This window comes from Archocentrus centrarchus, chromosome 23, assembly GCF_007364275.1.
Source record: "Archocentrus centrarchus isolate MPI-CPG fArcCen1 chromosome 23, fArcCen1, whole genome shotgun sequence".
Taxonomy (NCBI): Eukaryota; Metazoa; Chordata; class Actinopteri; order Cichliformes; family Cichlidae; genus Archocentrus; species Archocentrus centrarchus.
The window spans coordinates 16,171,690-16,197,099 of NC_044368.1; the positions used below are offsets into that span (position 1 = coordinate 16,171,690).

The following is a 25,410-nucleotide window of genomic DNA, read 5'->3' on the forward strand; positions in this document are numbered from 1 at the left end:
ACTACTTAAGTTGCACTTGACAGTTTTTGATTAACATAATAACTTGTCTTATCATTATAAAGCATCTATTAAAGCTGTCTCAGGAGCTTATCAACGTGGACACATACTGACATTTTTTTTAAGAGCACATTGCAGAAAAGATAGATTTAGAAACGCTGTCATCACAGTGTTTGGCCAGCAGAGGGTACTACATGTGCTCTTTCTGCAGTACATGCAGCAGAGAGTCACCCTTCACTTGAGTTACGGGTAAGTTTATGGTCTACATACACTGTGTGTGTAGTACATAAAGTACATAAAGGCACTGGCTCCAAAAATCGTGTATCAATTGCTCCAGACTGAATTACTCCAAATTGGTTAAAGACTGGTGAAAAAGGGGGTGATTCTAGATATAAAGCATCAAAAGGTTTAGATGGTGATGTTCTTATTAAATGGAATAATATTCCTAGAGCACAAAAGTCCCAAATCAAAACATAAATCAATTAAACATCAAACTGATCTAAAATTACAAAAGGTCCTTTACCAGATCAAAGTGAACTGTATAAACAGATTATGGCCCTATCTATTGGTGCATGGGTATTATGGTAAAGCTTTTTCCATGCATTCTGTCTCTTCTGTCTCATGTAAACAGTGTTTTAGGTCACTGAAAATGGAGCTTTTGAAAAATTACTACCATTTACCGTTTCCATAGGCCCAGTCATCATTGAGCCTGTGGCGGACCTTCTGGTAGATGGCTGACATGGTCTTCATGTTGCTCTTCCTCCACTGGCGGCCCAGGTATTTGGTCTGAATCTTGAGCAGTTTGAGAACGTAGAGCTGCATCATGGCCTGCTTCACCTTCAAAGCCCTCTTCAGGATGGGGGCAGACTTGAAAACAACCAGCATCTGAAATAAGAAAGAAATGAAACAAGTTTGGGGGATTGTGTTGGCTACTGAAGGCATCTTGCAAACTAAAACGAGGCTGATCTCACTTTGCTTACAACATAAAGACACTGAATTCACACAGTAGCTCCAAACTGAGGCTTCTTTATGAGCAGCAGACTAACGCAGAGTTACACACCATGGTCCTAGAGTGTTTCCACTTGGTCAACTTGTTCAGGATCCTCAGAAGATTGATGCAGGAAAACAGATTCCTCCAGCAGAACTGACTGCTGTCTCCGGCTTCCTGAAAACACACAGGGAGTCACCGAGTACATAATGATACAGCGACTGCTGCGTTCCCAGTTGACTTTTATTCAATGAGGCTCAATGAGTGTGACTCACCAGGCTCTCAGCTGTAAGCTCAGGCATCTCATGGACCACACAATGGGGAAAGTCCAGCACACATATACTACAGTGTGGAAACGCAGGAAAATACACAAGAGCAAAAAACTGATGACTTTGCAGATCAACCCATCAACATCAAACAGATTGTCGGTGGTTGAAGAGAGTGACGGAAATGGTGCTTTAAGTTGAAAGCATAACAAAAGCAGCGTTTTAGTGAGTGTGTCAGGATAAAAGAAAATGATCCTACCTGTTTTTGGCACTGATGTAGGACATGATGTTCTGGTTGAAGAACTTGAGGATGAGTGGGATACAGTTGGCAAACACCAAGTGCTGGGAGACGATCTCAAACTGCAAGAAAAAGAGGAGGCGGCGGCAGTGAGGAACGGTCAGAGAGTTCGGCGGTTTGGAAAAGAGCCATGGCTGACAATGCAACTGTTACATGTGGTCTAAAACCTATGATTGATTAAATAGCGAATAGGTTTCACACCCTGTTCTTTAATTTCAATTATTATTTTGTGCACTTTCAGACAATGTGCCAGACCTTTCTTTTTTTTGGGGGGGGGGGGGGGGGGGGGGGGGGGGTCTAAATCTGTGAAAAGGATAGGAGAGAAAAAATAACCCAGTATCACTGCTGAGTGTGAAAAACCTTCAGAGCCAAGTGGGGACCTTTTTCCTCATGCTGAAGCCACATAATTCATCACTGATGCAGAGTCTGAGAGGTTCTCAAAAAATCCGCATCGATTTGGATTCCTGCTGTGGCTGCAATCTGCTTTTCCCCCCAAATTGTGCCTGCATGTAATCTCCTTTTGTGGCAACAGAGGGCGCTATCATTCTAACTTTACAGAGCAGCTTCTTTAAAAACGTCAATGCCCCTTCCTAGCAACAGAAAAATTCTGCATGCCTGTCCCCGTCCCACTGAACCAACAAACCACTGAGATATTAAGCACTTAAAATGATCCCCACCCCCCAAAAAACAAAGACACACACAAAGAAACTGGTGTACTTTTCAGACTGCTTTATGTCCTCACTGAGATGAGCTCTAACTGTGAGTCAGGAGGTGAAGTGTGAGTGAAGATAAGGCTGGAGATGTGTGAGGAGCAGAGGAGGATGAAAGGGGGAAGGTAATGGCATGTTTGACCAGTTAATCAGGGGGAGGACTGGGGAGGTTATCGCGGGGGGGCGGTATGGATTTTATCGGGAAAGAGGGGAAAATGTAAGAGGAGAGAAAGATGCTAAGGTGAAGTGTGTGCATGTGTATGTGTGTGTGTAACCTGATAGATATGGTTGAGTTTGAAGTGCTTGAGGAGCAGGAGCAGCAGAGCAGAGATGGCCTTGACGATGATTTCCTTATGACGGTTCACATCAATTCCCAGCTTCATGCTCTGCAGGACTGTGATACTAAAAGAAAGACAGAATAAACGTAAGGCCGTTGGGTCTTTAATAGTGTAATGACTTTTCTCAAAGAGTGACAGGCAGAGGAGAAGAAAGAATGAGATTTATTTTTAGCATTTTTTTTTGCCTTTATTTTGACAGGACAGATGAAAGAGTGGAGAGGAAAACCAGGAGAGAGTGAGGAAGACATCGAGGGCTTGCCAGCTCAGCCAGGTGAGCTACAGCAGCACAGCAGTGCAGAATTTCTAAACAAGCTGAAAAAAAAGTGGATTTCAGCCATGAAAATATCAGACAAGGTCTTTTTTTTTTTTTTTTTTGAGTAGGTGTTTCTTATTCTTTCTGCATCAGGGAAACTGTCTTTCCTTTCATTGGTGTGTCAGCGAGTGTAAAACAGAGCCATCCTACAGACCACACACAACCCACAAGAAGTGCATTTCCAACAGTACTAACAGCCAAGAAAATCCATAAGAACAGAAGGCTTCTCCTGCCAAGTGATTAGACAAAAATAAAAATAAATCATATGTAAACAGCAGTGAAAAGATGCTCCCGAGAGGATTTCTTTTCTCACGCTGCATCATTTTTAATTATTGCTGAGCAGTTAGTAGCAAATGTGTGTTTACTCTTCAAAACTGTCTGATCTAAATATGGCTCTAGATATCTTCAGCTTCATGAAGAAAATAGCACCACAGATCCCAGCAACCTTCCTGCAGTACTTACGGCATCTCCTCAGGCAGCACATCAGCCAGGATGTTGATGGAGTCCGTTTTGGCTTTGGAGGTCGGAGCTGCAGCAAGCAACAGCTTCAGGAGGGCGATCTGACGAGGGGCAAAACACAAAAATGTGGTACTGTGATATAAGAAACAGGATATCCTTGACTGGTCCATGCAAAGAAGCTCATTCTGCTTTAAACTCATCCTAAGTATAAGAAGCAGTCAGCAGCCACCGTGCAGTGCCTGGGGACCAACTCCAGATGTAAGCCAGCACCTTAAGTCAAGGGCATAATGTCAGGCGAGAACATGTACACACCACACAAAGTGTGAGCCCTGCTCTCGCCTCTGGCTGTGAGGCAACATGTGCTAACCGCGGAGCCACCGTGCTGGATTATTGAAGATTTAGTGAAGTAGTTTTATTAAACAAAGAGCAATAACACCGGTGAGAATTTAATCATGATGCACTCACCACGTACTGCGACAGGTTGGGAAGCATTCCCAGGTACAGCATCTCTGCCGGTGTGTCCTCCACTTCCTCTTCACCCTGTGATATCGCACGCACAGATGGTGTAAATTCAACACAACACTGAGTGTTCAATACAGGAGCATTTAATACAAGTTTAAGTTAAAACATCTAAGAAAAAAAAAAAAGAATGCACAGGCTTGATTAAGGAAATTCAAGCCAGTTGGTAGAGTACCCACCCCTGTAGTCATTATTACATTATAACACAATTGCAGATGTATTCAGTACTGGGCTATATTCACACCTGGGCTCAAGTTTGACATCACTTACTGTATTTCACACAGTTCCGATTTTATCATGTCAACAAAATCTGCCCACAGGCAGACAAAAGACTGTCAAAGTACTCAAAACTGCGCTTGTACTGGCGACAAAGAACAAAAAGCCCGCTCACAGCACTTGTTTTCAGAATCACATTATTCCTGTTTGTGGTCCTGTTGGCTTCATCCGCCCTGGAGGTGCTCAAGAGAGCTGAGCAAGGCAATGCGTAAGTGGCCAACACCATTTCCAGCATTCATGCTTCTGTATGGGGTTAATTACCTTGTGTTCATGTCCCAGTGTTTTATTCAGTACCAGCCACGATAGAAACAAATAAAATCCTGAGACTTCAGCAATCTCCCTCCAGTAATTTGCTGGCATAAGTGAGTCCTTATACGATTATCATTCCTTATGAATCCATGGTGCTGAACAGGCCAATCACAACGTATGGTTTCAAAGGCTCAGAGTAGAGCCTCTACTCCTTCACACTAAAATTGGCAAGCTGAGTTAATTTGGGCTTCTGATTCTAGGATGCCTCCTAGACACCTCCTAAGTGAGTTGTTTAGGGCATTTCCAGCTGGTAGGAGCGCCTTCAGCCCAAGCTGGAGAGATTATATCCCTCAGCTGTAGAAGAGGTGGAGCAGTGGATAGGGAGAGAGATGTCTGAGCACCTCTCTGCAACTGGGAGAAAATTATGAATAGCTGGAGGGATGGATCGAAGGAGTTTATACATTAAAAGGACTGACATCTGAAGTAGTAACATTGATCATCTCGTTACAATGCAACATTCTGCTGGGAAACCTCTGGTCCCACCATTCATGTGCATCTTAAGCATAACCCACGTGGCCGTGACACCCCTCAACAGCAGAGGTTTTCCCTAGTGGGATGATGGCGCCTACTACATGATGACCACAGCGCAGAGCCAGCTTCAAAACTACCAAGACCACAATCAAGCCAGATACACAGAGGCTCCAAAACCCCAGAGCACCTGTGTCTATGCTTCACTGGGCCAGGTTAGGCAGGTGGTTTTAGCGTTGTAGCTGATCAATGGACAACGTTCTGATGGACAATCTAATGAACATATTTTGCCAACTGTGCAAGATACAGATGTGCAGCTGAGAAAGAGTTTGAGTTCACACTGAGTGTCCTGAGTAAAAGTTCATGAAAATGATGCTTTAAGCTCCTGTCCTATTTTTCTTTTTTAATGTATTTGTAACTCCCCATATGAGGTATGTATCTGTATCTGGTTCATAAGTCTAATATGTTTGAAGGTGGGCGTGCTCAGAGTTGTGGCTGCTCTCTAGTTATACACAAGCTTGATAACACTGCTGACCAGAGTCAGTGGACACTGCTGCAACTCCTCTTCCCTTTTGATCTGGACTTCAGCGATGGACACGTACTTGTGCTGCAGAAAAGGAAAAAATATATATATCAGAATAACTGTTAGTTAGCATCACAGCTGACACCCAGAACTGTGTAATTAAGAATCTCAGTCTGTTTAAAGTTGCTCTGGATTTTTAAGTGGGATGCCAGTTTCAGGGGGATTCAACAGTGTGGGGAGACTTTATCCACAAGGAAGCAGTTAAGGGCATTTAGAAATGTTAATCTGTGTAATGATGACTTAATAAGTCAAAAACATACAGCATATAATCAGTGATTTCCACACCCACCTGCTTAAGAGTCTTGACGCTCTCGTGGATGGGCCTGGGTAAGCCCACCAGGGTTTCTGTGTCACTATAAAGTAAAAAACAGGACTGAAAGAAGAAATGGCCAAAAAAAAAATTGATATGAATATAGATATGTGACCGCCTCAGATGAAACACCTACTTTCCCAGAGTAAAACCGATGAACTTGTTCCTACTGGTCTCCAGGAAGTGCTCGATGTCTTTATCCCTAAAGATACAGAAGCAGGCTAAAGTGAGATTTTAGCCACGATATGTGCCCACACCCACACAAACATGCAAACACAAGAGCACAGCATACTGCATCAGCTCTCTCAAACCTCATCAGTCACACTGTGTGCTGCTGCTCTGTGTGAGAAGGGTTAAAAACCTCCTACTGACCAGCCTTTAATCAGCACTGTATCGTGCAGCACTCGGATGGAAAAAGCATAGAAAAGAGGGTGCTTAATGATGAGGCTCACTTAAAGGAAAGGTTTTCTGATGATAAATGCAGTGCTATAAAGTGTTTGTGTCCTCTCTGAGATGTATTATTCAGCAGCACAAGCAGCAGCACCCTGCTGAGACACCCAGGCTCCTGCCTGGAATACGCAGATGGAGAGCATATTGCTGGATGACAGCGAGGTGGAGGAGATTTTTTTAAGATCTGCTTTTAACTTCTCCAATGGTGGCACAGAACCAGGGTGGGAAACTGACATCAGCTGCCAGACAAGTCCTAACTGAAATTTTCTGTACCCTAGTGGTTCCCGTGGCAGGAAACCAACCGATCATTTGGAAAATTTGTGGACTAAAATCAAATTTCATGTCCAGGAACACCTTTCAGACTTTTAAGATAGTATATAGTGTAAATTAACCAAAATAAGGCAGGAATAAAACATTTAAAGTGCTTTCACAATTTGAAGAGACGGGCATTTAAATGCAGGCAACAAATTGCTCCAAAATCACTTTATTAACCTGACTTTAGGGGCCCAGGGAAGACCTTTGGGGAAGTTGACCCTCTCTGTAGGGGGTCTCAGAGGAGGTGGCGGCGGCGGTGGCTGGATGATGACGTCGCGGTCCAGAGGATCTACCTCCCCTTCAATGCCACTGTCTGTGTCCTCAGGGTCCTCCTCTTCATCCCGGGCGTCATCGTTCTTAAAGGGGTCCCGCTCGTTGTACGTGTCCAAGCTGTCCTGCTTGACAAGGGGCTGGGAAACAGAGGGGAGAGGGTGGGGTCAGCTATGAACCGACTGTGCAGCCAGTGAGTAAACAGCCTTTCCCGATTTAAAGACACAATAAATCCCACTGGTCAAGTTGCAAAACCAAAAAGTATTCCAAATTTACTATATAAATTTATCGCTTTAAGCACCTAACAAATCTTCTTGATTCCTCTGGAAATGCATATAAAGTCTTGCACAAAACAAACATGTCATGAGGTTTAATGTCTCAGCTTCATAAAGAGGTGGAGGCAAACTGATACTGACTATATATCTGGTTGCATTTGAGAGGAAGTCAAAAAAATGTCAATACCTGGTACAAATTTAAACAAATGTCTTATTTTAAAGAGGATTTGAAGAGTTTGCAATGCAATAAGCTGCACTGTCGAGAAAAAAATTAAAGCAGACACACACAGAAGCAGTTAAAGCGGTTAGGAAGAGTAGAAGAAACTCCGTAAGACGATGTGTTTTAAGAAAGTGGAAAAAGACACACACACACATACTGAAAATGACACATTTTCAGATTGAACTTTCCAAATGCATTTATTAAATGGACACATCCATAGAGTATATCATTTCCAGCAGTGTAACCTGAGTGTGAAGGCTCTTAAGGGACAGCTGAAGCGAGTTTGCTGCAGGAGGAGCATTAAACAAAGCTGCTGACGGAGGTATTTCTGAGATACCACATACTGGCCACACTGAAAACACACAGCCTGAAAAATAAATGTGTAAGTTTACCTCAATGGGAGATGTACCTGTTTTCCCCATTAAGAATAGTAGAGAGGAGAAGACTGACTCCACTATTATCTGTCAACTGCTTTTAAACACACTGGCTAATTAGTGAATAAATGTTGGGATTTACATGTCACAGAACATCCTCATATAATAATGAGCATGATGAATGTGCAGTGTTTGCTTCTTAACGGCAAAACGAACAGCAATATGTCAGCACACCCACACAGACCTCAGGTCTAATTACACAGAAATGAAAAACACCAGTGTGTGTGTGTGTGTGCGTGTGTGTGTTAAATATGAAGCTACACACAGGATGTTAGCTTAATTTAGCGTAAAAGGTGTAAATAAAAGCAAACACCTATTAATCACTTACTACCAAATGTTATATTTTGATGCAATGATAACCTTCTTTTTAAGCTTTGAATAGAAAGAGTCTGGCTGATTACCCTTCATGCTAAACTAAGCTAATTGCCGTAGTTCCATATTTAATATAGAGTTATCTCATGTGTAGCCACTTACCTCTAAAGCTCATTAATTAACACAACTTAAATTTAGAGGCAGGGATAGCAGTCTTTTTAACCTTTTGGGGGAGAACCATGCTAGTTTTATCCCACATTTAAAGTCTATATTAAAAACTAGGCTAACTGTTTCTTTAGGTTTTTTTAATAATTGATATTTAGGCTTTCTGTCAAGGAGCACCTCTAAGCTTTGCCTCTTAAAATCCAGCAATTCATTTAGGGTTAGAGATAAACTAGACCAAAAACTCCACATCATGAAATGGCTTTCTTTTTTTCTTTTTTTTTGCAATTTTGTAGGAAATCACAATACAACATTATTTCTTTTATTTGAAGGCAACTTTTGAAAACTCAGTTTCTGTGTTTACATGCAGACAAGGAAGACGGGGATTTTATCTCGCGACGTTAAAGGTGTGCGCCTGTGCGCCGCGTTACTGCTTGTGGGCTTTTGATTCCCCAGTTTTTTTTCACTGTTAGCGTTATATCACCACTTGCTGCTTTGGCTTGCTCTTTTATTTATTTAATTTTTTTGTGTTTTCATGTAGATATATTTCAAAAAATCTCGGAAAAATCCCTGTTATAAAAGATACCTGTGGAAGAGACACAGCCTAAATCCGCTGGAACAGACATTTATAGGAAATGTGAGTTTACTCTTCTCTCAAACCATCAGTCTTCAGGCTTATTGCGCTTACGGTACAGATATTCCTCATAAAAAAAAAGTGAACCAACATATTTCCTGAAATCTTCTCTTATCTCTCTTAAGAACCCATGTCCTGTCAAAAGAAAAAAAAAAAAAAACCTGTGGAAAAAATGTGATTTTCCCAGCGTGTGTTATGAAAAACACTTTCACAACACAACAAGCAGCGTGTCTGATTAAACTTACCACACATCCACACATCTGCACTGAAGAAAGGCAAAAATGCAAGCAAGTATTTATACAGAACTCAATGCTCAAGTGCCAAACACACATTCACACACACATTCTACCAGTTCTACAATGAATGGCTGTGGTAGAAGTGCAAGCATCAGGCATGAGTCAGCGATCTGGACATAAGTTGAGCTACTGCAGTCGATGTACAGTATGGTGTATCAGTGGTAGTACTAATGCTCAGTGAGCACTAATAGTGAGTGTATGGTGGGAGGGAGGGAGTGGGAAGAGGGAGAGGAGAAGGTGAAACTGTGTCGTGAGCCATTCTCTATGGAAAAGCCATTCTCTGCTGCGTGGGAGGTAAAGCTAGTGTTTTTCTACCAGGGTTAGGGGGCAACTGCTTTTAATGCCATCCATTTAAGAGAGAGGTCAACTGAAACCTACACACAGCACCTGCAGAAGTAAAACCATGGCAGCGGTGATCTCAATTCACCTCCTCAATGAATGCATTTTAAAGACATTGACCCCTAGTCCACACTCTACAGTGCAGGGTGATTTTTGAGGCCAAACCCGGCAGCAATGTGATGAAAACTACAAGGGAGATGCGCCTACTGTTGATGTCTGAAGTGAACTGTCTTTATGGGACTGTTCCAGCGCCAGTGATTACAGCCAGCAAGTCAGCCCTGTCCCTCAAACCCTGACACCCCACCCCCAACTCAGGAAGAAGAGGAGGAAGACTAGAGAAAGGAGAGTGGAAAGGAGCTGAGGAAGAAGCACAATAATGAGAAGAGGGGATAGTGAGTGCAAAATAGTGGAATATGCAAGAAAATGAAGGAGGAGAGGAGAAGGAAAGAGAAAAGAAGCGAAAGGAAAGTGGGGAAAGAAAATGGAAAAGTAGGGGAGGGAATGAGAGACACAAGAAGGATTAAATGGAGTATTAAAAATAAGGCAGAATGTAAGGCTGCACCAAAACCACTCATAATATTGGAGTTTTTCTGATCCATTATCTATTCAAACATTAAGAGTTTGCCCAATAGATAACTTCAAACTACAATTTAAATCAGGTAAATAATCTGGCAAGTCCAGTGCATCCCTTCAGGACTGGATGAGATTAAATGGCAAGAATTAGAGCACACAGAGGAGAAAGGTAAATGCAGGTGGAAGGAGAAAGGAAGGCAAAGACGCAGAGAGAAGAGATTTTGCTCGGGGCGGGTTGCAGGGATGTGGGAGAGGAGTGCAAAAAAATCTAGCTCAGTGCAGAAAGGAAATGCAGGAGGATAAGAGGGAATTTGTGGGTAAAGACCTGCTTCTTGGGAAAGGGACTGTCTCCTTCCAAGCTATCAACAAAGGCACTCTGTGGGGACACAAGGAAGGAAGAGGGGCAATTAAAGAGAAAGCCTATCCAGTCAGAGCTCTATAGTATTAAATAAATAAAAAAAAAAAAAAAGGCTGGGATTCTCAAAGCTGTTTAAGCACCAAGATCATCTGTGGTCACTGACTTACAGCAGGAAACTGATGATGTTGGAACTTCTGGAAAAGGTGACCCAGCAAAGAGTTAGAGAGTGAGGGTAGACAGATGAAACTCATCAATACTACATTAGTTTGTACTAATAACGGCATGCCAGTAACATAACTCAATCTGACACTGTCACCTAAACATTGTCTAAATGGACTTAGCTTTAATGTGTGCCTCTGTCTTTGAAATTAAAAGCTGCTAAATGTGTGTGCGGTGTCCGTGTGCGGTTGAGGGCTTGTACCCTGCGGCTGCGGCGGCCTCTCTTCTGCTGCTGTTGCTGTTCAATGAGCTCCATGGCGGAGGCCGGGGGCGAGGCCGCTCTCATGGCCCTGACCACCTTGATGCTGTCTTCCGGCAGTGGGGGGAGGTTGAGACGCTCCCGGTGTCTCACCTTCATCTCCTGGAGCTCCTCAAAACCTCCCAAAGTAAACTGGAAGGTGAACGCAAGACACAAAAAAAACCAGTTAGAGATCTAGTTGTAACTTTCATAACACGGTGAAATAAAATGACGATATTGGCTGATGTTGTTGGTCACACCTTAAAACTGCTCCTTAATGCAAATATCTAATCAGCCAATCGCATACTGTAGCAGCAACTCAGGGTGCGTTTAGGCATTAAGACATGGTCAAGACTAGCTACTGAAGTTCAAACTGAGCATCAGAAAGGAGGAAGAAAGGTGATGTAAAAGACTGAAGCTGGCATGGTGTTGGTGCCAGATGGGCTAGACTGAATATTTCAGATTTTCCCACACAGCCGTCCTAAAAAGAGAAAATATCCAGTGAGCAGCAGTTCTCTGGGTGAAAATGTCAGAGGTCAGAGGAGAATGGTTGGACTGCTATAGCAAACATGGTATGCAGAAGAGCATGTCTGCTGAAGACCACACCAGGTGCCACTCCTTTCAGTTAACAGGAAACTGAGGGCACAATGTGGACAGGCTCAACAGAAAATCGAGCAACAGAAAATTGGGAAAACGTTGCCTGGTCTGATGAGTCTCGATGGTAGGGTCAGAATTTGGCATAAACAAAAGCATGGATCCATCCTGCCTTGTATTAACGGTTCAGGCTGGTGATGTAATGGTGCAGGGGCTATTTTCTTAGCACACTTTGGGCTCAGTAGCAATTTAGTATCATTTAAATGTCACAGCCTACAAAATACAATACTGTTGTTGACCATGCCCATGCCTTTATGGTCACAGTGTACCCATCCTCTGATAACTGCTTCCAGCAACATAACACACCATGTCACAAAGGTCAAATCCCTTCAAACTGCTTTCTTGACCATAACAGTGAGTTCAGTGCACTCAAATGGCCTCCACAGTGAGTGGATCTGATCCAACAGCACCTCTGGGATGTGTTGGAACTGGTGAGTCACATTGTGAATGTGCAGCCGACAAATCTGCAGCAACTGTGTGATGCTGTCACGTCAACATGGACCAAAATCCCTGAGGAATGTTTCCGGCACCTTGTTGAATCTGTGCCACAAAGCATTAAGGCAGCTCTGAAGGTAATACAAACTAACACAAACTAACACAGTATTGATCAGTTTCCTCTGTCTACCCTACTAGACCCTCGCTCTCTAACTCTTTGCTCTGTCACCCTTTCCAGAAGGTGCTCGGACACCTTTGAGAATCCCAGCCTCTTTTTTTTCCAGTCTGTTTTTTTATACTGTAGACGGAGTTCAACCCAGTATCAGCAAAGTCTAACTAATGAAGTGGGTGGTGAGCATTTGTGCAAATTGTTTAAAAAACAAACAAACATGCAAAACCAAAATGCAGAAATACACAGAAATCGATTTATTTGCATTATGTGCCACTACCTGAATGACTAAAACGCACTAACCAGTATTGTTTTCCACAGCAGCAGCAGTACTTTCTTCATGGGGAAGTGCGGCGCATTCATGCTGCAGAACTTGGTCACCATGGTGAAAAGAAGCAGAGCAAAGGGCTCTCCGTTGTAAAGAGGAGATGCTGAGGAGGGAAAAGGTCAAAGCCGATGTTTGTTGGATTGAATAAAATGACATAAGCAACTGAGACATCATCATGTAATCTGAAGATACTGAATAGCACACATGCAAATATACACACCAAGCTCATTCTTGAAGGCCTCTCTGGCTGCTATCCACTCAGGTCGGTCATCTTCTGTTTGCACTCTAATGGTCTCCACCATCAAATACATGATACTCAGTAAGACTCTGCGAGAAAAAGAAACAACCGAAGAACTCATCACGGACACATTGAGGTTATGCATATGTGTGTGGCATGCATTTAACTGCTGCCCTGAGCAGATATAATGGGCCTAAATGGCCTATAAGTACAAGAAACACTGATATAACAGGAAATTATGAGCAAGTAGCACTTGGTGTGGTAAACTGCTCGTGCATTTAGGAGAAAATGATTTCCGAGCTCTGCCTGGATAATGCGCCATTTACTCATAATTATCCGATGCGATACAGGTGGTGTTTTGTGCATTAAACGCTTTGTTCGCTCAACAAAGCTCCTCGCTCAGTTCAAAATAACTATAATGGCTTTTAGTTCTGTAGCAGCAATTAAGGGCAAATCCATTCCTCTAACTTGTAATTATTTGTAAGCGTTCATCTGGGGAACACACAGACGGAGCTCTGTGTGTGAATCATCATATGAGCGTGTTTGTGTGTGTGTGTGTGTGGCCCATTGTGTTAAAAAAAAAAAATCCATTTCATTAGGCAGAAGCAGAGTGAAAATGAATGTGAGGGCATAAAGTTAAGCATTTTGATTATTTTAAGTCTTATTTATTGGCCTCCTCCTCCTCCTCGTCTGAAGCAGAGAGGAAGGTGAAGCAAGTTGTGGGTGATGCGGTTTTCTGTCACTTACCTGAGCTCTGTGCTGTCTGCAAGAGAGATGGCAGGCTTCCTCACAGCACTGCTGCACGCCTGGCTGTTACTGCAGGCACAAATATCACATTATTTTAGTGGATTATGAGGCAAGCCAGTGTCCACGACCATGCAAACCAGCACAGGTCAGACTATCTGTATCTGTATGACCAACACTTGATCAGACTTTCCTTGCTTGCCTTGCTGAAACTACTTTGCCGGGCAGCTCTGTGCAGCTTGATGATGCCTCATAGCAGCTTATGTAACAACAAAGAAGCATTGGAGCCCAGCTGAGGCTGACACCAGCAGCAACAAAGCTGACTTGAAAGAGCCTTTGTCACGCTGCGTCCTCAGCGAAGGGTCTGTGGATCACAGACGGTGTGTGCATTGCAGACACTCCTCTCTCAGCAGCCTTTTGTGCTTCAGCCTTTCTGAAGTAATGAAGAACAGAGGGTGTAGTGCTATGTATCTAGTTACAAGTGTCCACCCAGTGTTGAGCTGTGGCATTCGTCTATGACCATGTGACTATAGTGGCAAGTTTATATACAGTAGTCAGCTTTAACTGATCACATCATCAAATGAGAGACTGAATTTATGATTAGATCACAGTCATCTGTCTCTTCAGCTTCATCTTCAACTCTGCCTGTCTGACCATCTTCATCTCTCTCTCTTTTCCATTCGGTCCCCGGGGAATGTTTGTCCCCTTCTCCCTTATTCTCTGTTAGAACAACACATGAACCAGTTGTCAGAGGTTGAATGCACCAGGCATTGGTTTTCTTATGCACCGTCTACAATAACGTGTTTTCCCAATAAAAGCACTGCCGAAAACTTCTCTCTCCCGATTTCCTAGGTGTTTTTTTGCATATTTGTCACACTTAAATGTTTCAGATCGTCAAACAAATTCTAAAATTAGACAAAGATAATCAGAGTAAATACAAAATACAGTTTTTAAATGATGATTTCATTTATTAACGGAAAAAAGCTATCCAAACCTACCTGGCCCTGTGTGGAAAAAGTAACCGCCCCCTCTCTTGTTAAATCATAAATTAACCAATTAACCAATTTTCTTTGGAAAGCTGAGCTCAGTTTTACTTGCAACATGCAGGTCTGAGTACTGCCAGACATACTGAATCAAGAAATCACTTAAATAGAACCTGTCTGACAAAATGAAGTTGGCTAAAGTCACCGACATCTGTCAGCCTGGAGAGGGTTACAAAGCCATTTCTGAGACTTTGGAACTCTAGCAAATCACAGTGAGAGACATCATCCACAACTGGAGAAAACTTGAAACAGTGTTGAACCTTCCCAGGAGTAACCGACCAACCAAAATTACTCCAAGAGCGCATCGACGACTCATCCAGGAGGTCACAGCAGAACCCAGAACAACATCTAAAGAACTGCAGGCCTCACTCGCCTCAGTTAAAGTCAGAGTTCACAATTCAACAATAAGAAAGAGCCTGGGCAAAAATGGCATCCATGGGAGAGTTCCAAGGAGAAAACCACTGCTGACCAAAAAAGGACACAAAGGCTCGTCTCACATTTGCCAAAAAACATCTTGATGATCGCCAAGAGTTTTGGGGACCGACAGGACTAAAGTTGAACTTTCTGGAAGGTTTGAGTCCCGTTACATCTGCATAAAACTAACACAGCATTTCATAAAAAGAACATCAAACCAGCAGTCAAATGTGGTGGTGGTAGTGTGATGGTCTGGGGCTGCTTTGCTGCTTCAGGACCTGGAAGACTTGCTGTAATTGATGGAACCATAAATTCTGCTCTGTACCAGAAAATCCTGAAGGAGAATGTCTGCCCATCAGTTCATGTTCTGAAGCTCAGGTTCACTTGGGTTATGCAGCAGGACAATGATCTGAAGCACAACAGCAAGTCCACCTATGAATGGCTCAAAACCCCAAAACAAAATGAAGGTTTTGGAGTGGCCTCAAAGTCCGGACTTAAATCAGATTATGATGCTTTGGAATGAGCTTAAATAGGCTGTTCATGCTCAAAAACCCTCCAGTGTGGATTAATTACAACAATTCTGCAAAAGAGCAGGCCAAAATTCCTCCACAGTGATGTGAAAGACTTGTTGCCAAGGGTGGCACCAGCAGTTATTAGGTTTTAGGCGGCAATTCGTTTTTTACACAGGGTCAGGTAAGTTTGGAAAGATTTTTGATGATCTAAAACATTTAAGTTTGAGAAAGATTAAAAAAAAAAAAAAATCAGGAAGGGAGAAATATTTTGTCAGCACCAGGGTGTCCTACTCACTCGATCTCCATGCTAAGCAACTCCAGCAGTGCTGTGAAGATGCCCATGTCATACAGCAGAAAAATGTTGTGCCTGGACCAGTGGAGCACATCCACCTCCGTGTCACACTCATCAAACACTCCTGGAGAAACAGGTCGAGAAAGGGAGTTGTGCGATGTTTCTGTCTTCAATTCATGCTTTTAAATAACACACATTCTGGATATATATTATCTATAGGCTACATTAATAAGCGATGACTGTTAGAAGCAAATGATGTCAGAATAGCAGTGACTGGTGTAAATAATGAAATTCATTACGATTGAAATCATTTTAGTTCTGGTGTGAAAACAGGCCTGTTTGCAGGTTGTACTTTGTTCAGCCCACGCACCCTGAGCCAGGTAGAGGATGGCCCTGGCCACCTTCAGCCTCTTGTCTCTGTCCGTCACCTCCAGCGCATCCAGCAGCCTCATCACGTACGCCCTCTGCTCCTCCACCAACAGCTCGATCCACCGCCTGCCTCGAGCTGCAGAAAGGACACAACAAAAAAAAAAAAAGGAGAGTTCAAGCTTGCAGTCAGATATATTTACTTGGTATTTTTTTCTGTGCCTTATGATAACTGCAAATTTCTCTGTGTCTACTTTTTAAAGTTTTTTATGTATTTTGTAGCATTTTTTTATGGATTGCAAAATTCTAGAATAACAAGGAGGGAGAAAAAAAATCCTTTAATCAGATGGTACACTGTCGTTACATCTGAGGTACCAATCAGAATTGTTAAAATTACACAGACATCCACCGCACCTTGATGCTGGCCATATGATGTATATGTAAAGATGGAGACTGACTGCTGCTGCTGCTCTAGTCCATGGATGACTTTTAACTTTACATTCAGACCCACCTGCATCAGCTCTCGAGCTAGCTGAAAGCATGCAGGGCAATAGTCAACAAACCCACTCACATCATGAGGAGAGACCCGATGTATGCGCTTTTAAAAAATCCACAATATTATCCACAGTACAGAGGTGCACCTCAAACTACTACAGAAAGTCCAGCACTAGAAGAAACGCACTCTGTCTTCTGACTTCTGTCTTCTATTCTTAGGCTCTTCACTTGATTAGGCAGACAGTAATAGGCATTAAGGAGCACACCATCATCACTGTTCTTTTTCAACTAAACACACTCTCACTTGTGCAAGGAAAACAAAGGGAAAAGCTTTCTAATTTCAGCACAGATCACAGAAATCTTCCCTTTTTTTAAAAAAAAAACAGTAAAAACCTTAAATTGGACATGTCTTGATAATCACTGTAATTCATGGGGGTGACTGAGGGGTAGTGGCATAAAACACCAATGTGCACCCCGTCAGCGGCCCCTCGCACGCTGCATAAACACTGAGCATAAGTCAAAGAGGGGAAAGAAGAAAAAAAAAAAAAGGATTTGCCAACCAGTGAGTGCACACATAAACACTAATGAAAAGATGGTGATGCAAAGAGGCAGCTCTGTGCTCTGTCTCTGTAAAACAGCAGCCAGGGAAGCTCTCATCCAATTCTGCTATTCATCACCACACAGCACGGAAAGAAAGCGACAGATGGAGAGGATCTCTCTCTTCTGATTCAAATCGTCTCCAAAGAGTGCCTCGACTCCTTCCCTGCATTGTGCGAAATTCATATAAAGCCTGTAAACCTATAATAACACCTAATAAATCATTGCAGAAAACCCAACTTTGTCGCGACAAAATGTGTGAAAAAAAAAAATGTATTTAATGCAATTTTCCTGCACATAAGCAGCTAAAGCAACACCGCATTAAAGCCTGATCTCCTGTCAGCTTGATAATGATGCCAACGCACAGATTGGAAAAGCTGCTTTGTTCTCGGTTCTCGGGTAACCAGACATTAATCACACGCTTTAGGGTGGCCCGTCCATCTGCAGGGATATCGAAAAGCCCAAAAGAGCGGAGCTTTTATGTGCCTGCTCACTGTCACCTCACACCGGTCAGCTTATAAACCAGAGCAGCCCACTGAGCGCATCGCTTTAACAGCTTTTAGCGTACGAGTGCAGTTTTGTCATTCTGGAGGTTGAAGAGATGTGTAAGAAAAATCTCTCTCACACACACACACACTCATGCACACTACCGTGGCTCCTGAAGTCCTCCTCGAAGTAGTCTCTGTTCAGGGCAAACTCTGGCTCCTCTGTGTAACTGTAGAGCTCTGTGGACAGAACAGAATACAATCAGAGATGGAAGAAATGCTGTAACCCACTCGCTGACAGAAAACTAATCTCTGATTCGTTCTTTTTTTGGTAGCTTAAAAAGCAACTTAACCCGATAATAATTCCCTCAGAGTCAGAGAATCAAAAAGGACACAACAGATGAAAGAAGAGAAGTTAAATTCATTAAAAATGAAATGCTCAAATCCAGCACCCCCCCAAGCTGCAGGGTGCAGCGTTGAAGCTGTTCAATATTGTATTACAGTCGGGATGTTTTCCTGACATCTGCTGCAAAAGGCTCATTTCCCAGTTTGGACAAATCCAACCATGCTGTGGCATTTCTGTCAGCAGCCATCCGGATGAATTATTCTGTAGTATTCCAAACAAAAGAGCCCTTGATGAGCACCACGTAAAACAAAAAACAAAACAAAAAAATGGTTCATGTACAAATTTTCAGAAAGCTTTTGAGTCTATATGGCTTCTACATGGTAGCATTTGGGGGCAAAAATGAAAGATATAACTAAATAAATGTATTTGCCGTTAAAGCTGGAGACAAAAAAATGAACTGAAGATGTGTTCATCGTATGTCTGACTTCATTTCAGACTTTATTTAATATGCATATAAATTAAATTGATGATCAGTTGGAGTGGTGTGCTCCTCCTGGCCTGTTCCTCATATAGTGGTGAGGTCTGTTTTATCGTGATGACCCTGTTCTGTCATCTCCAATGTAGTAATACAGTCAGACCCATAGATGTAGTATATAAAAGACGGACTTTATGAGGTTTATGAGGTTGTGAAAAGCTGAGCTGCCATCTGGCTATTTTGAAGCCAGATGTGACGAGCTAGGGATGAATCTGAATGCCAAGGGACACTTCACTTTTACACTGTAAAGACTTGCCAATCACAAGGTAGACCCACCACCACCTTTATACTCCTTTTTTACCTTAAAGTCTAATCAGCCAATCATATGGCAACAGCTCAATGTATTTAGGTATGGTTGAGATATGGTTGAGACAACCTGCTGAGGGTCAGTCGGAGCATCAGAATGATGAAGAAAGGTGATTTAAGTGACTTTGAATGTTTTGTGGCTGTCGGTGGCAGACAGGCTGCTCTGAGTGTTTCAGAAATTGCTGATCTACTGGGATTCTCCCCACACAACCATCTCTAGGGTTTAACAGAGAATGCTCCGAAAAAAAGAGAAAATATCCAGTAAGCAGCAGCTCTCTGGATGAAAATGCCTTGTTGATGCCAGAGGTCAAAGGAGAATGGCCAGACTGTTTTGAGCTGATAGGAAGGCAACAGGAACTCAAATGGCCATCATTACAAACAAGGTATGCAGAAGAGCATCTCTGAACACACAACACATGGCACCTTGAAGTAGATGAGCTATAGCAGAAGAAGACCACACGCTGGGCTACTAACAACAGGAAACTGATGCTACAGTTCACACCAGAAGAGGACAATAAAAGACTGGAAAATCATTGCCTGGTCTGATGAGCTTCTGCTATGACATTCAGATGGTAGGGTCAGAATACGGCATAAACAACCTGAAAGCATAGATCCATCCTGCCTTGTATCAGTAGTTGAGGGTGGTGGTGGTGGTGGTGGTGATGATGGTGTGGGGGATATTTTTTTTAACACACCAACTGAGCTGCATTTAAACTCCACAGCCTGCCTGAATATTGTTGCTGACCACATCCATCCCTTTATGATCTTCTGATGGCTGCTTCCAGCAGGATAACACACCATGTCACAAAGCTCAGATCATCTCAAACTGGTTTCTTGAGCATGACAAGACTCCAGAGTCACCAGATCCCAATCCAAGAGAGCACCTTTGGAATGTATTGGTGGTACAGGAGAGTCGCATCATGGATGTGTAGCAGCGATGTTTCCAGCACCTTGTTGAATCTATGCCATGAAGAATTCAGGTCATTCTTAAGGAAAAAAGGGGTCCAGTGCAGTACTAGCAAGATGTAGCTAATAAAGCAGCACAGTGCGATATAAGTGCAAATATATTGTACACTTGCAGAGAAACCCAGTAACAAACATGCATAGAGCAGAATTAGTCAGAGACTCACTGATAATTAATTAGAGAGAGAGAGCATTTGATTTTTTTTTAAATCACTTTAAATCCATCCCCCCAGACACCCTTCATTCCAAAGCTCTGCAAACCCAAGAGATGAGCCCTCGCTCAGACACACACTCTGCTCAGTCTCACAACAACAGTGCTGCCCAAACACCGATTAAAATAAACCAAATAATAATGCAGTGCAAAGAAAACCTATTCTGCAATCTACTAAAAGCCGAAGAAGATTAGAGTGTTATCTAGCCCTAAAAAGAGATTATGAATTGGCAGAATATCTGTCCACACGCATTGTCACTGCTCGACGGGTGAGGTCGAGACAGAGATCTACTTCTGCCTACGGTGAAAAACAAACATCAAATTTAACTCTGTAATCCCAGATTTTAAAGAGCTTAAGGACCTTTCAATATTAGAAAAATACTTATAATAGGATACCTACACCAAGACTAATGGGAGAATGAAACAGGGCTGACTTTGCAGCCTAGTATGCACAAACACACCACAACCTGAGAGACTGTGCACATGTGCATAAGATACATTTTAAATGCTGTATATAATTAAGGAGACTTAATTCACCGAGGCCACGTAGAAAATAAATAATATTGTCATAATAAGGTTCACGTTATTGTAATTGTATATTGTTTATTATATACTGTGATGGTCTGAGCTGCTGTCCTCCTCATGCGCAGTCTAAAGATTCATCACAGTCATGCGTCTCCTCCTGTTCTCAGAGCAGTCGTCATCCCCCGACCCCGAGGAGCTGTCGGTAGAAAGCCGCGGCGACTGTCTGTTTACGTGTGACTAACACTTCTGGCAAATCAGCTGCCGTGTACCATCTACCAGGAGGCGCATCATTCTGACTTCAAATCAACACGATTATTCAACATTTCTCTCAGCACACCAGCTGGATCGGCGAAATAAATAATATGCGCTTGAAATAATCTTTTGTGCTTAACCCAAAAAGAAACATCTCTCAGCATTGTTGAATTATTAACCAAGCTGCAGGTCAAGTACAGGCTGTTACCAGCTTACACAGATGCAGTTTTGAATGAATAATCAGTGTTCATGATTAACGTTAGTCATTCTTTCTGTGCATGGAAAAAAAAAAAATATCAGCGCGCTCCGAAAGATTTCGGTTCTGTGCTTTCATCGCCGTTCCTGCCGACTCTCTTTGTTTGCACGTGTAACATAAACCAGCTGAGAGTATCCTGAGGAATGCGGATGCTGAATTATTTTTCAAAGCAATGGCACATTCTGGTTCGTATGCTAAGTAGAAACAGAGGTGTCACAGAACAGCTATGTCATGCATAACAAGCAGTCATACTTTTTGAGCTACAGTCATGAGAAAGTTTTCACAGCACTCCTGTGCAATCCTGTGAAAAACTACATCCACCCTCACTGCATCCATAGAGGGTGAGCGCAGCAGCAGCCAGGCGCTGCTATTCAAATGCACTTGATTAACTGTTCATCAAAGAATCAAATGTGAGAAAGAGAAAGAGAGAGTTGTGCATAAACAAATGCCCACAAATCTCAATCAACTGAACCAATGCTGTAAAGAAGAACGGGCCAAAATTCCTCCACAATGGATCATTTTCAGTGACGCTCAGTGAGAGACTAATAAAGTCATACAGAATACAATTACCTCAAGTTAGATTTGCCGATCGAGTCATTGTTTTTGGTGTTGGTACTTATTGGAGTAATTTTAATGCAACTGTCTGACAAGTGAAAAGCCTGCTGTGTGGTACAGACCCTCCAGGTAGTTGTGCTCCATTTTTGATGAGTATGGCTATAAAAGCATGGCAGTGGTCAAAATACTAATGCTGAGGCTTCGAAGTGCAACAGGTGACGGTCTGTGATCTTACCGGAGAGCTCAGCAGTCAGTGTGTCCGTGTCTCCATACTCAAATTCCAGGTTTGGCGACTCCATGGAGCTCTGCAAAGAGCAAAACACCCATTAGAACACATAAAATAGTACAAACCTGAATTCAGTTAATCCCAGTTTCCCAGACACCCACATACATAGAAACAGACACAAAAACATACTGTAGGATATTTACATATTCCAACACCTACAATTACTATGTACTCCAATTGCAGCCACATCCATGCACACATCACCCACACACACACACACGCACGCACGCACACTTCAGGCTTGTTTTCCTTCATCTTTACTGTTTACTGGTGGCTGGTTTTCCAGGCAGTGCTGATTAGTCATTTACATTTTTCCTCTCAGATCCTGTTACGCAGAGCCACCCATAGTTACAGGTGTTCTCTATGGACACACACAGCTACTGCTTTAATCACCCTAATTGAACACTTACAGGCGGCTCTCCCTAGCCATGGACAGCAGCACCAGAAGAAGAGGAAAGAGAAGGCACGGGAGTCAGCACGCCCCTCCATTTCACAGAAGATTATCCACTGTATGCAGACAGAGCTATCTAAGCTCTGACTTTAGCCTTGCCCTGTGATTTACAAATACCCACGAGACAGGCAGCGCACATTTCTGTGTTTCTAGAGGACACTTACTGCCTTCCTGCAATCGCAGCATTCAAACTCAACAAGAGGACATGATCCACACACACATGCACAAAGTCATATTTAGAGCACAACCTTAGGGCGAGACAACTGCAAAATGTCAGTTTGTCCAAGAGCTCTCAAAACTAACAACACTCCCAGCAGCCGCAGACTCTTAAGTCTAGCTAGCTTAATGACAAAAGCAGACCTAATAAATTATGAATACATTTTATGAGGCCTTTCTCAATATCTGAACAAGTAAAACCAATGCTGGGAGGGTTTGTATAGACACACAAACACAACGCATTGGCTCTCCAGGATGTACTGGATGTACAGTACACATAATGACACCTTACTAACAGCAAGATAATGCTGCACAATAAGAAGCATACAGAAAGAGGCTTTTAAATCCTCGAATGGGTAGGAACAAAGTGGTAAAGGGGTTACACATGATAATAACGTAAACTGAAATTTCTCCACAGGGATTATTAAAGATTCATGTTATGCTAATGAGAATTAAGAAACACTCCTGGCAGCACCGACAAGCCTCAGGCTAAGGGCGTGAGCTGTGTTTAACCCTGTACAAACCGCCTCGGGGAATAGCCCAGGACTGTAAATAAGGATGTGCTCTCTGAGTCAGCCATCCTGGTTAAATAACTGTGTGCTGCCATGTCTCCTATAAATACCTGCTGCAACCAAGTCAGCAGGAAGTAGAATATGCGCCACATCAGACGGCAGTTTATTTATGACAGTGAGCCTGAGCAACACGATTTGATGTCATTACTGCACTTGTAAACCAGGAAATGAGAACCACTTGGGAGTGAGAATGATTGAAGAAAATTACTTATTATGACCCTGGAAGGAGAAGAAGAAAGACTTTGCAGTGTTTACCCTTGGCTGTCTGCTTTTAAAGGGGGAGGGTGGACCAAGGCTAGGGGGGTGGTGGTGACATCAAGGACAGCTTTTCCTTGTCGCTTTGTTTTTTTTATTTCTTCTTCTTTTTTCAGGGACAGTAATGAAAAGGAGTCACATCATCATCGGTTTTATTTTAAGATGGATTAACGCTTGCTGGGGATGTTTTATGGCACTCGCAGTAAATAAAGACTTATCTACACCTAGAGTAGAGACGTCTTCACATGACCAGACTCTCCATCCATCCATCCATCCATTCACTTCCGCTCATCCTGTCATCATAGGGCGAGATGACAAGACTCTGCTTAGTGTAACTGGGAAGGGTCTTTACGCACAGACAGGGCCAACTGGTGAAATAGATGCACACAAACATCCGGTGAAACAGAGAGCACAGGAGAGAAGAGTAACTAGTGACATCACAGGGCCCTAACTACAGCCTGATTGATATGTTGGTCGATATTAGCTTTTTGTCAATTTATCTGTATCTGCATTTATAACAGCCAATAAATGACAGTTAAAATAGTAAAGAAAAGACAGTATAAACACCCTTCAATCATGTTATGAGTGTTGACATTGCATAGTTGGTCCATCGGATGACACTCTGCAACTTCCCTATTGGCAACACACACGTTTGGAACACCACAAACATAACCACCTGATCCAAACAGCGTGTAAATGATTTTGGTGGACCTCAAACTGCAGTTGAGGTCCTCTCGCACCAGGTTGAGAACTTGACCTGTTCGCTATCGGACTCAGCCTCCCCGCCACAATAGTGTCACCCTCCATAAATTTTTTTTTCCTGGTGGAAACCCTGGGATTTTGTTTTCTTTTTTTGGCACTGTAGATACCCTAGGCAGTGTATGTACTAAGATTAAAGAACTGAAAGGAGCAGCATACACCTACAAGTGTTCTTGTTTATCCTTACATGTTGAAGAAGCAGCACAGGAAAATCTACACGAGGAAGACTACATGTAGTGCCGCTGCTACGCTCTGCTGTGGCCTGTCAGCAAAATATAATGTTAACATTTTAAATAAAGCCTATGCTACTGCTGTGTCAGTGATTTAAATCTGGGTAAAACTACATATTGAGAATTGTGTAATTCTACTGGTATTGGTACTAACCACTAAATTTCTGATTCTGTGACATCCCTACTTCTGACTTGTTCTTATTTTTGGTCTTCTCTTTGACTTCCTACATTACACAAACAGTTCACGGACATGAATGAGTCAGGTTTGAGGTTCCCAGTTCAAGTGCAGAGGCTAAGGAACCTCATGAACTTCCCCTGATTAGTATATAAACGTAGCACATAAAGTAAGGAAATTTGTGTTGGTCAATTATTTGTTGTAACAATGTTTCTTTGCAATAAATCTTATACCACTGGAAAGCCTGTTCATTTCCCCTTAAATGGTTCCACATTTGTAAGGAAAATGCATTTGTGAGTTGAGCAACAGAGTCGAGTATGTGGGTTGCGCCCATGAAAAACAGCTCATTCTGCTACTGACTTGTTTGGTGTTGTTTATTGGATGGGATAATTGAAGTCTGAAGAAACAAGTCATATTGGCAGTTTAGCCATTTATTCATTTAACAAACAGGGGCCTCAGCAGCATGTGGAAGAACCAAACACAGCCACAACAGCCTGGCACCTCCTCCTCATGCTGGTCACACACTGCTGTGGGATGGCATCCCATTCTTCAACCAGCATTTGTCGCAAGTCAGCCAGTGTGGCACCACTTAAGGGGGAATAAACAGGCTTTCCATTGGTATAAGATTTATTGCAAGAAATAATCAACCAAACACATATTTCCTTAATTATTGTGTTAATGTTAGTATTCCAGCATTTGCAACAACAGCCTTTATCTTGGGCTACAAACATGTAACATTTTTCATCACTAATACATAAAATTCTTATGATTAGTAGTATTCTTAGTCAATAAAATGATAATTTTCATCATAAAGTG

The 25,410-nt window shown here is 42.6% G+C and overlaps 1 protein-coding gene across 1 annotated transcript in view; it reads right to left on the minus strand.

Moving 5' to 3' along the window:
* Positions 1-25,410, minus strand: part of strip2 (striatin interacting protein 2) — a 30,826-nt gene that overhangs the window by 2,578 nt on the left and 2,838 nt on the right. The window contains exons 2-21 of the mRNA XM_030720167.1: positions 21,886-21,955; positions 17,867-17,941; positions 16,129-16,263; positions 15,762-15,882; positions 13,501-13,569; positions 12,736-12,842; positions 12,491-12,618; positions 10,894-11,082; positions 10,440-10,490; positions 6,777-7,009; positions 5,971-6,036; positions 5,814-5,877; positions 5,477-5,548; positions 3,835-3,909; positions 3,373-3,470; positions 2,535-2,661; positions 1,511-1,611; positions 1,261-1,327; positions 1,058-1,162; positions 678-882 (exon numbers count right to left, since the gene is read on the minus strand). Of these exons, the coding sequence (XP_030576027.1) occupies positions 678-882; positions 1,058-1,162; positions 1,261-1,327; positions 1,511-1,611; positions 2,535-2,661; positions 3,373-3,470; positions 3,835-3,909; positions 5,477-5,548; positions 5,814-5,877; positions 5,971-6,036; positions 6,777-7,009; positions 10,440-10,490; positions 10,894-11,082; positions 12,491-12,618; positions 12,736-12,842; positions 13,501-13,569; positions 15,762-15,882; positions 16,129-16,263; positions 17,867-17,941; positions 21,886-21,955 (2,158 nt within the window). The remainder of the gene's footprint in view (positions 1-677; positions 883-1,057; positions 1,163-1,260; positions 1,328-1,510; positions 1,612-2,534; positions 2,662-3,372; positions 3,471-3,834; positions 3,910-5,476; positions 5,549-5,813; positions 5,878-5,970; positions 6,037-6,776; positions 7,010-10,439; positions 10,491-10,893; positions 11,083-12,490; positions 12,619-12,735; positions 12,843-13,500; positions 13,570-15,761; positions 15,883-16,128; positions 16,264-17,866; positions 17,942-21,885; positions 21,956-25,410) is intronic.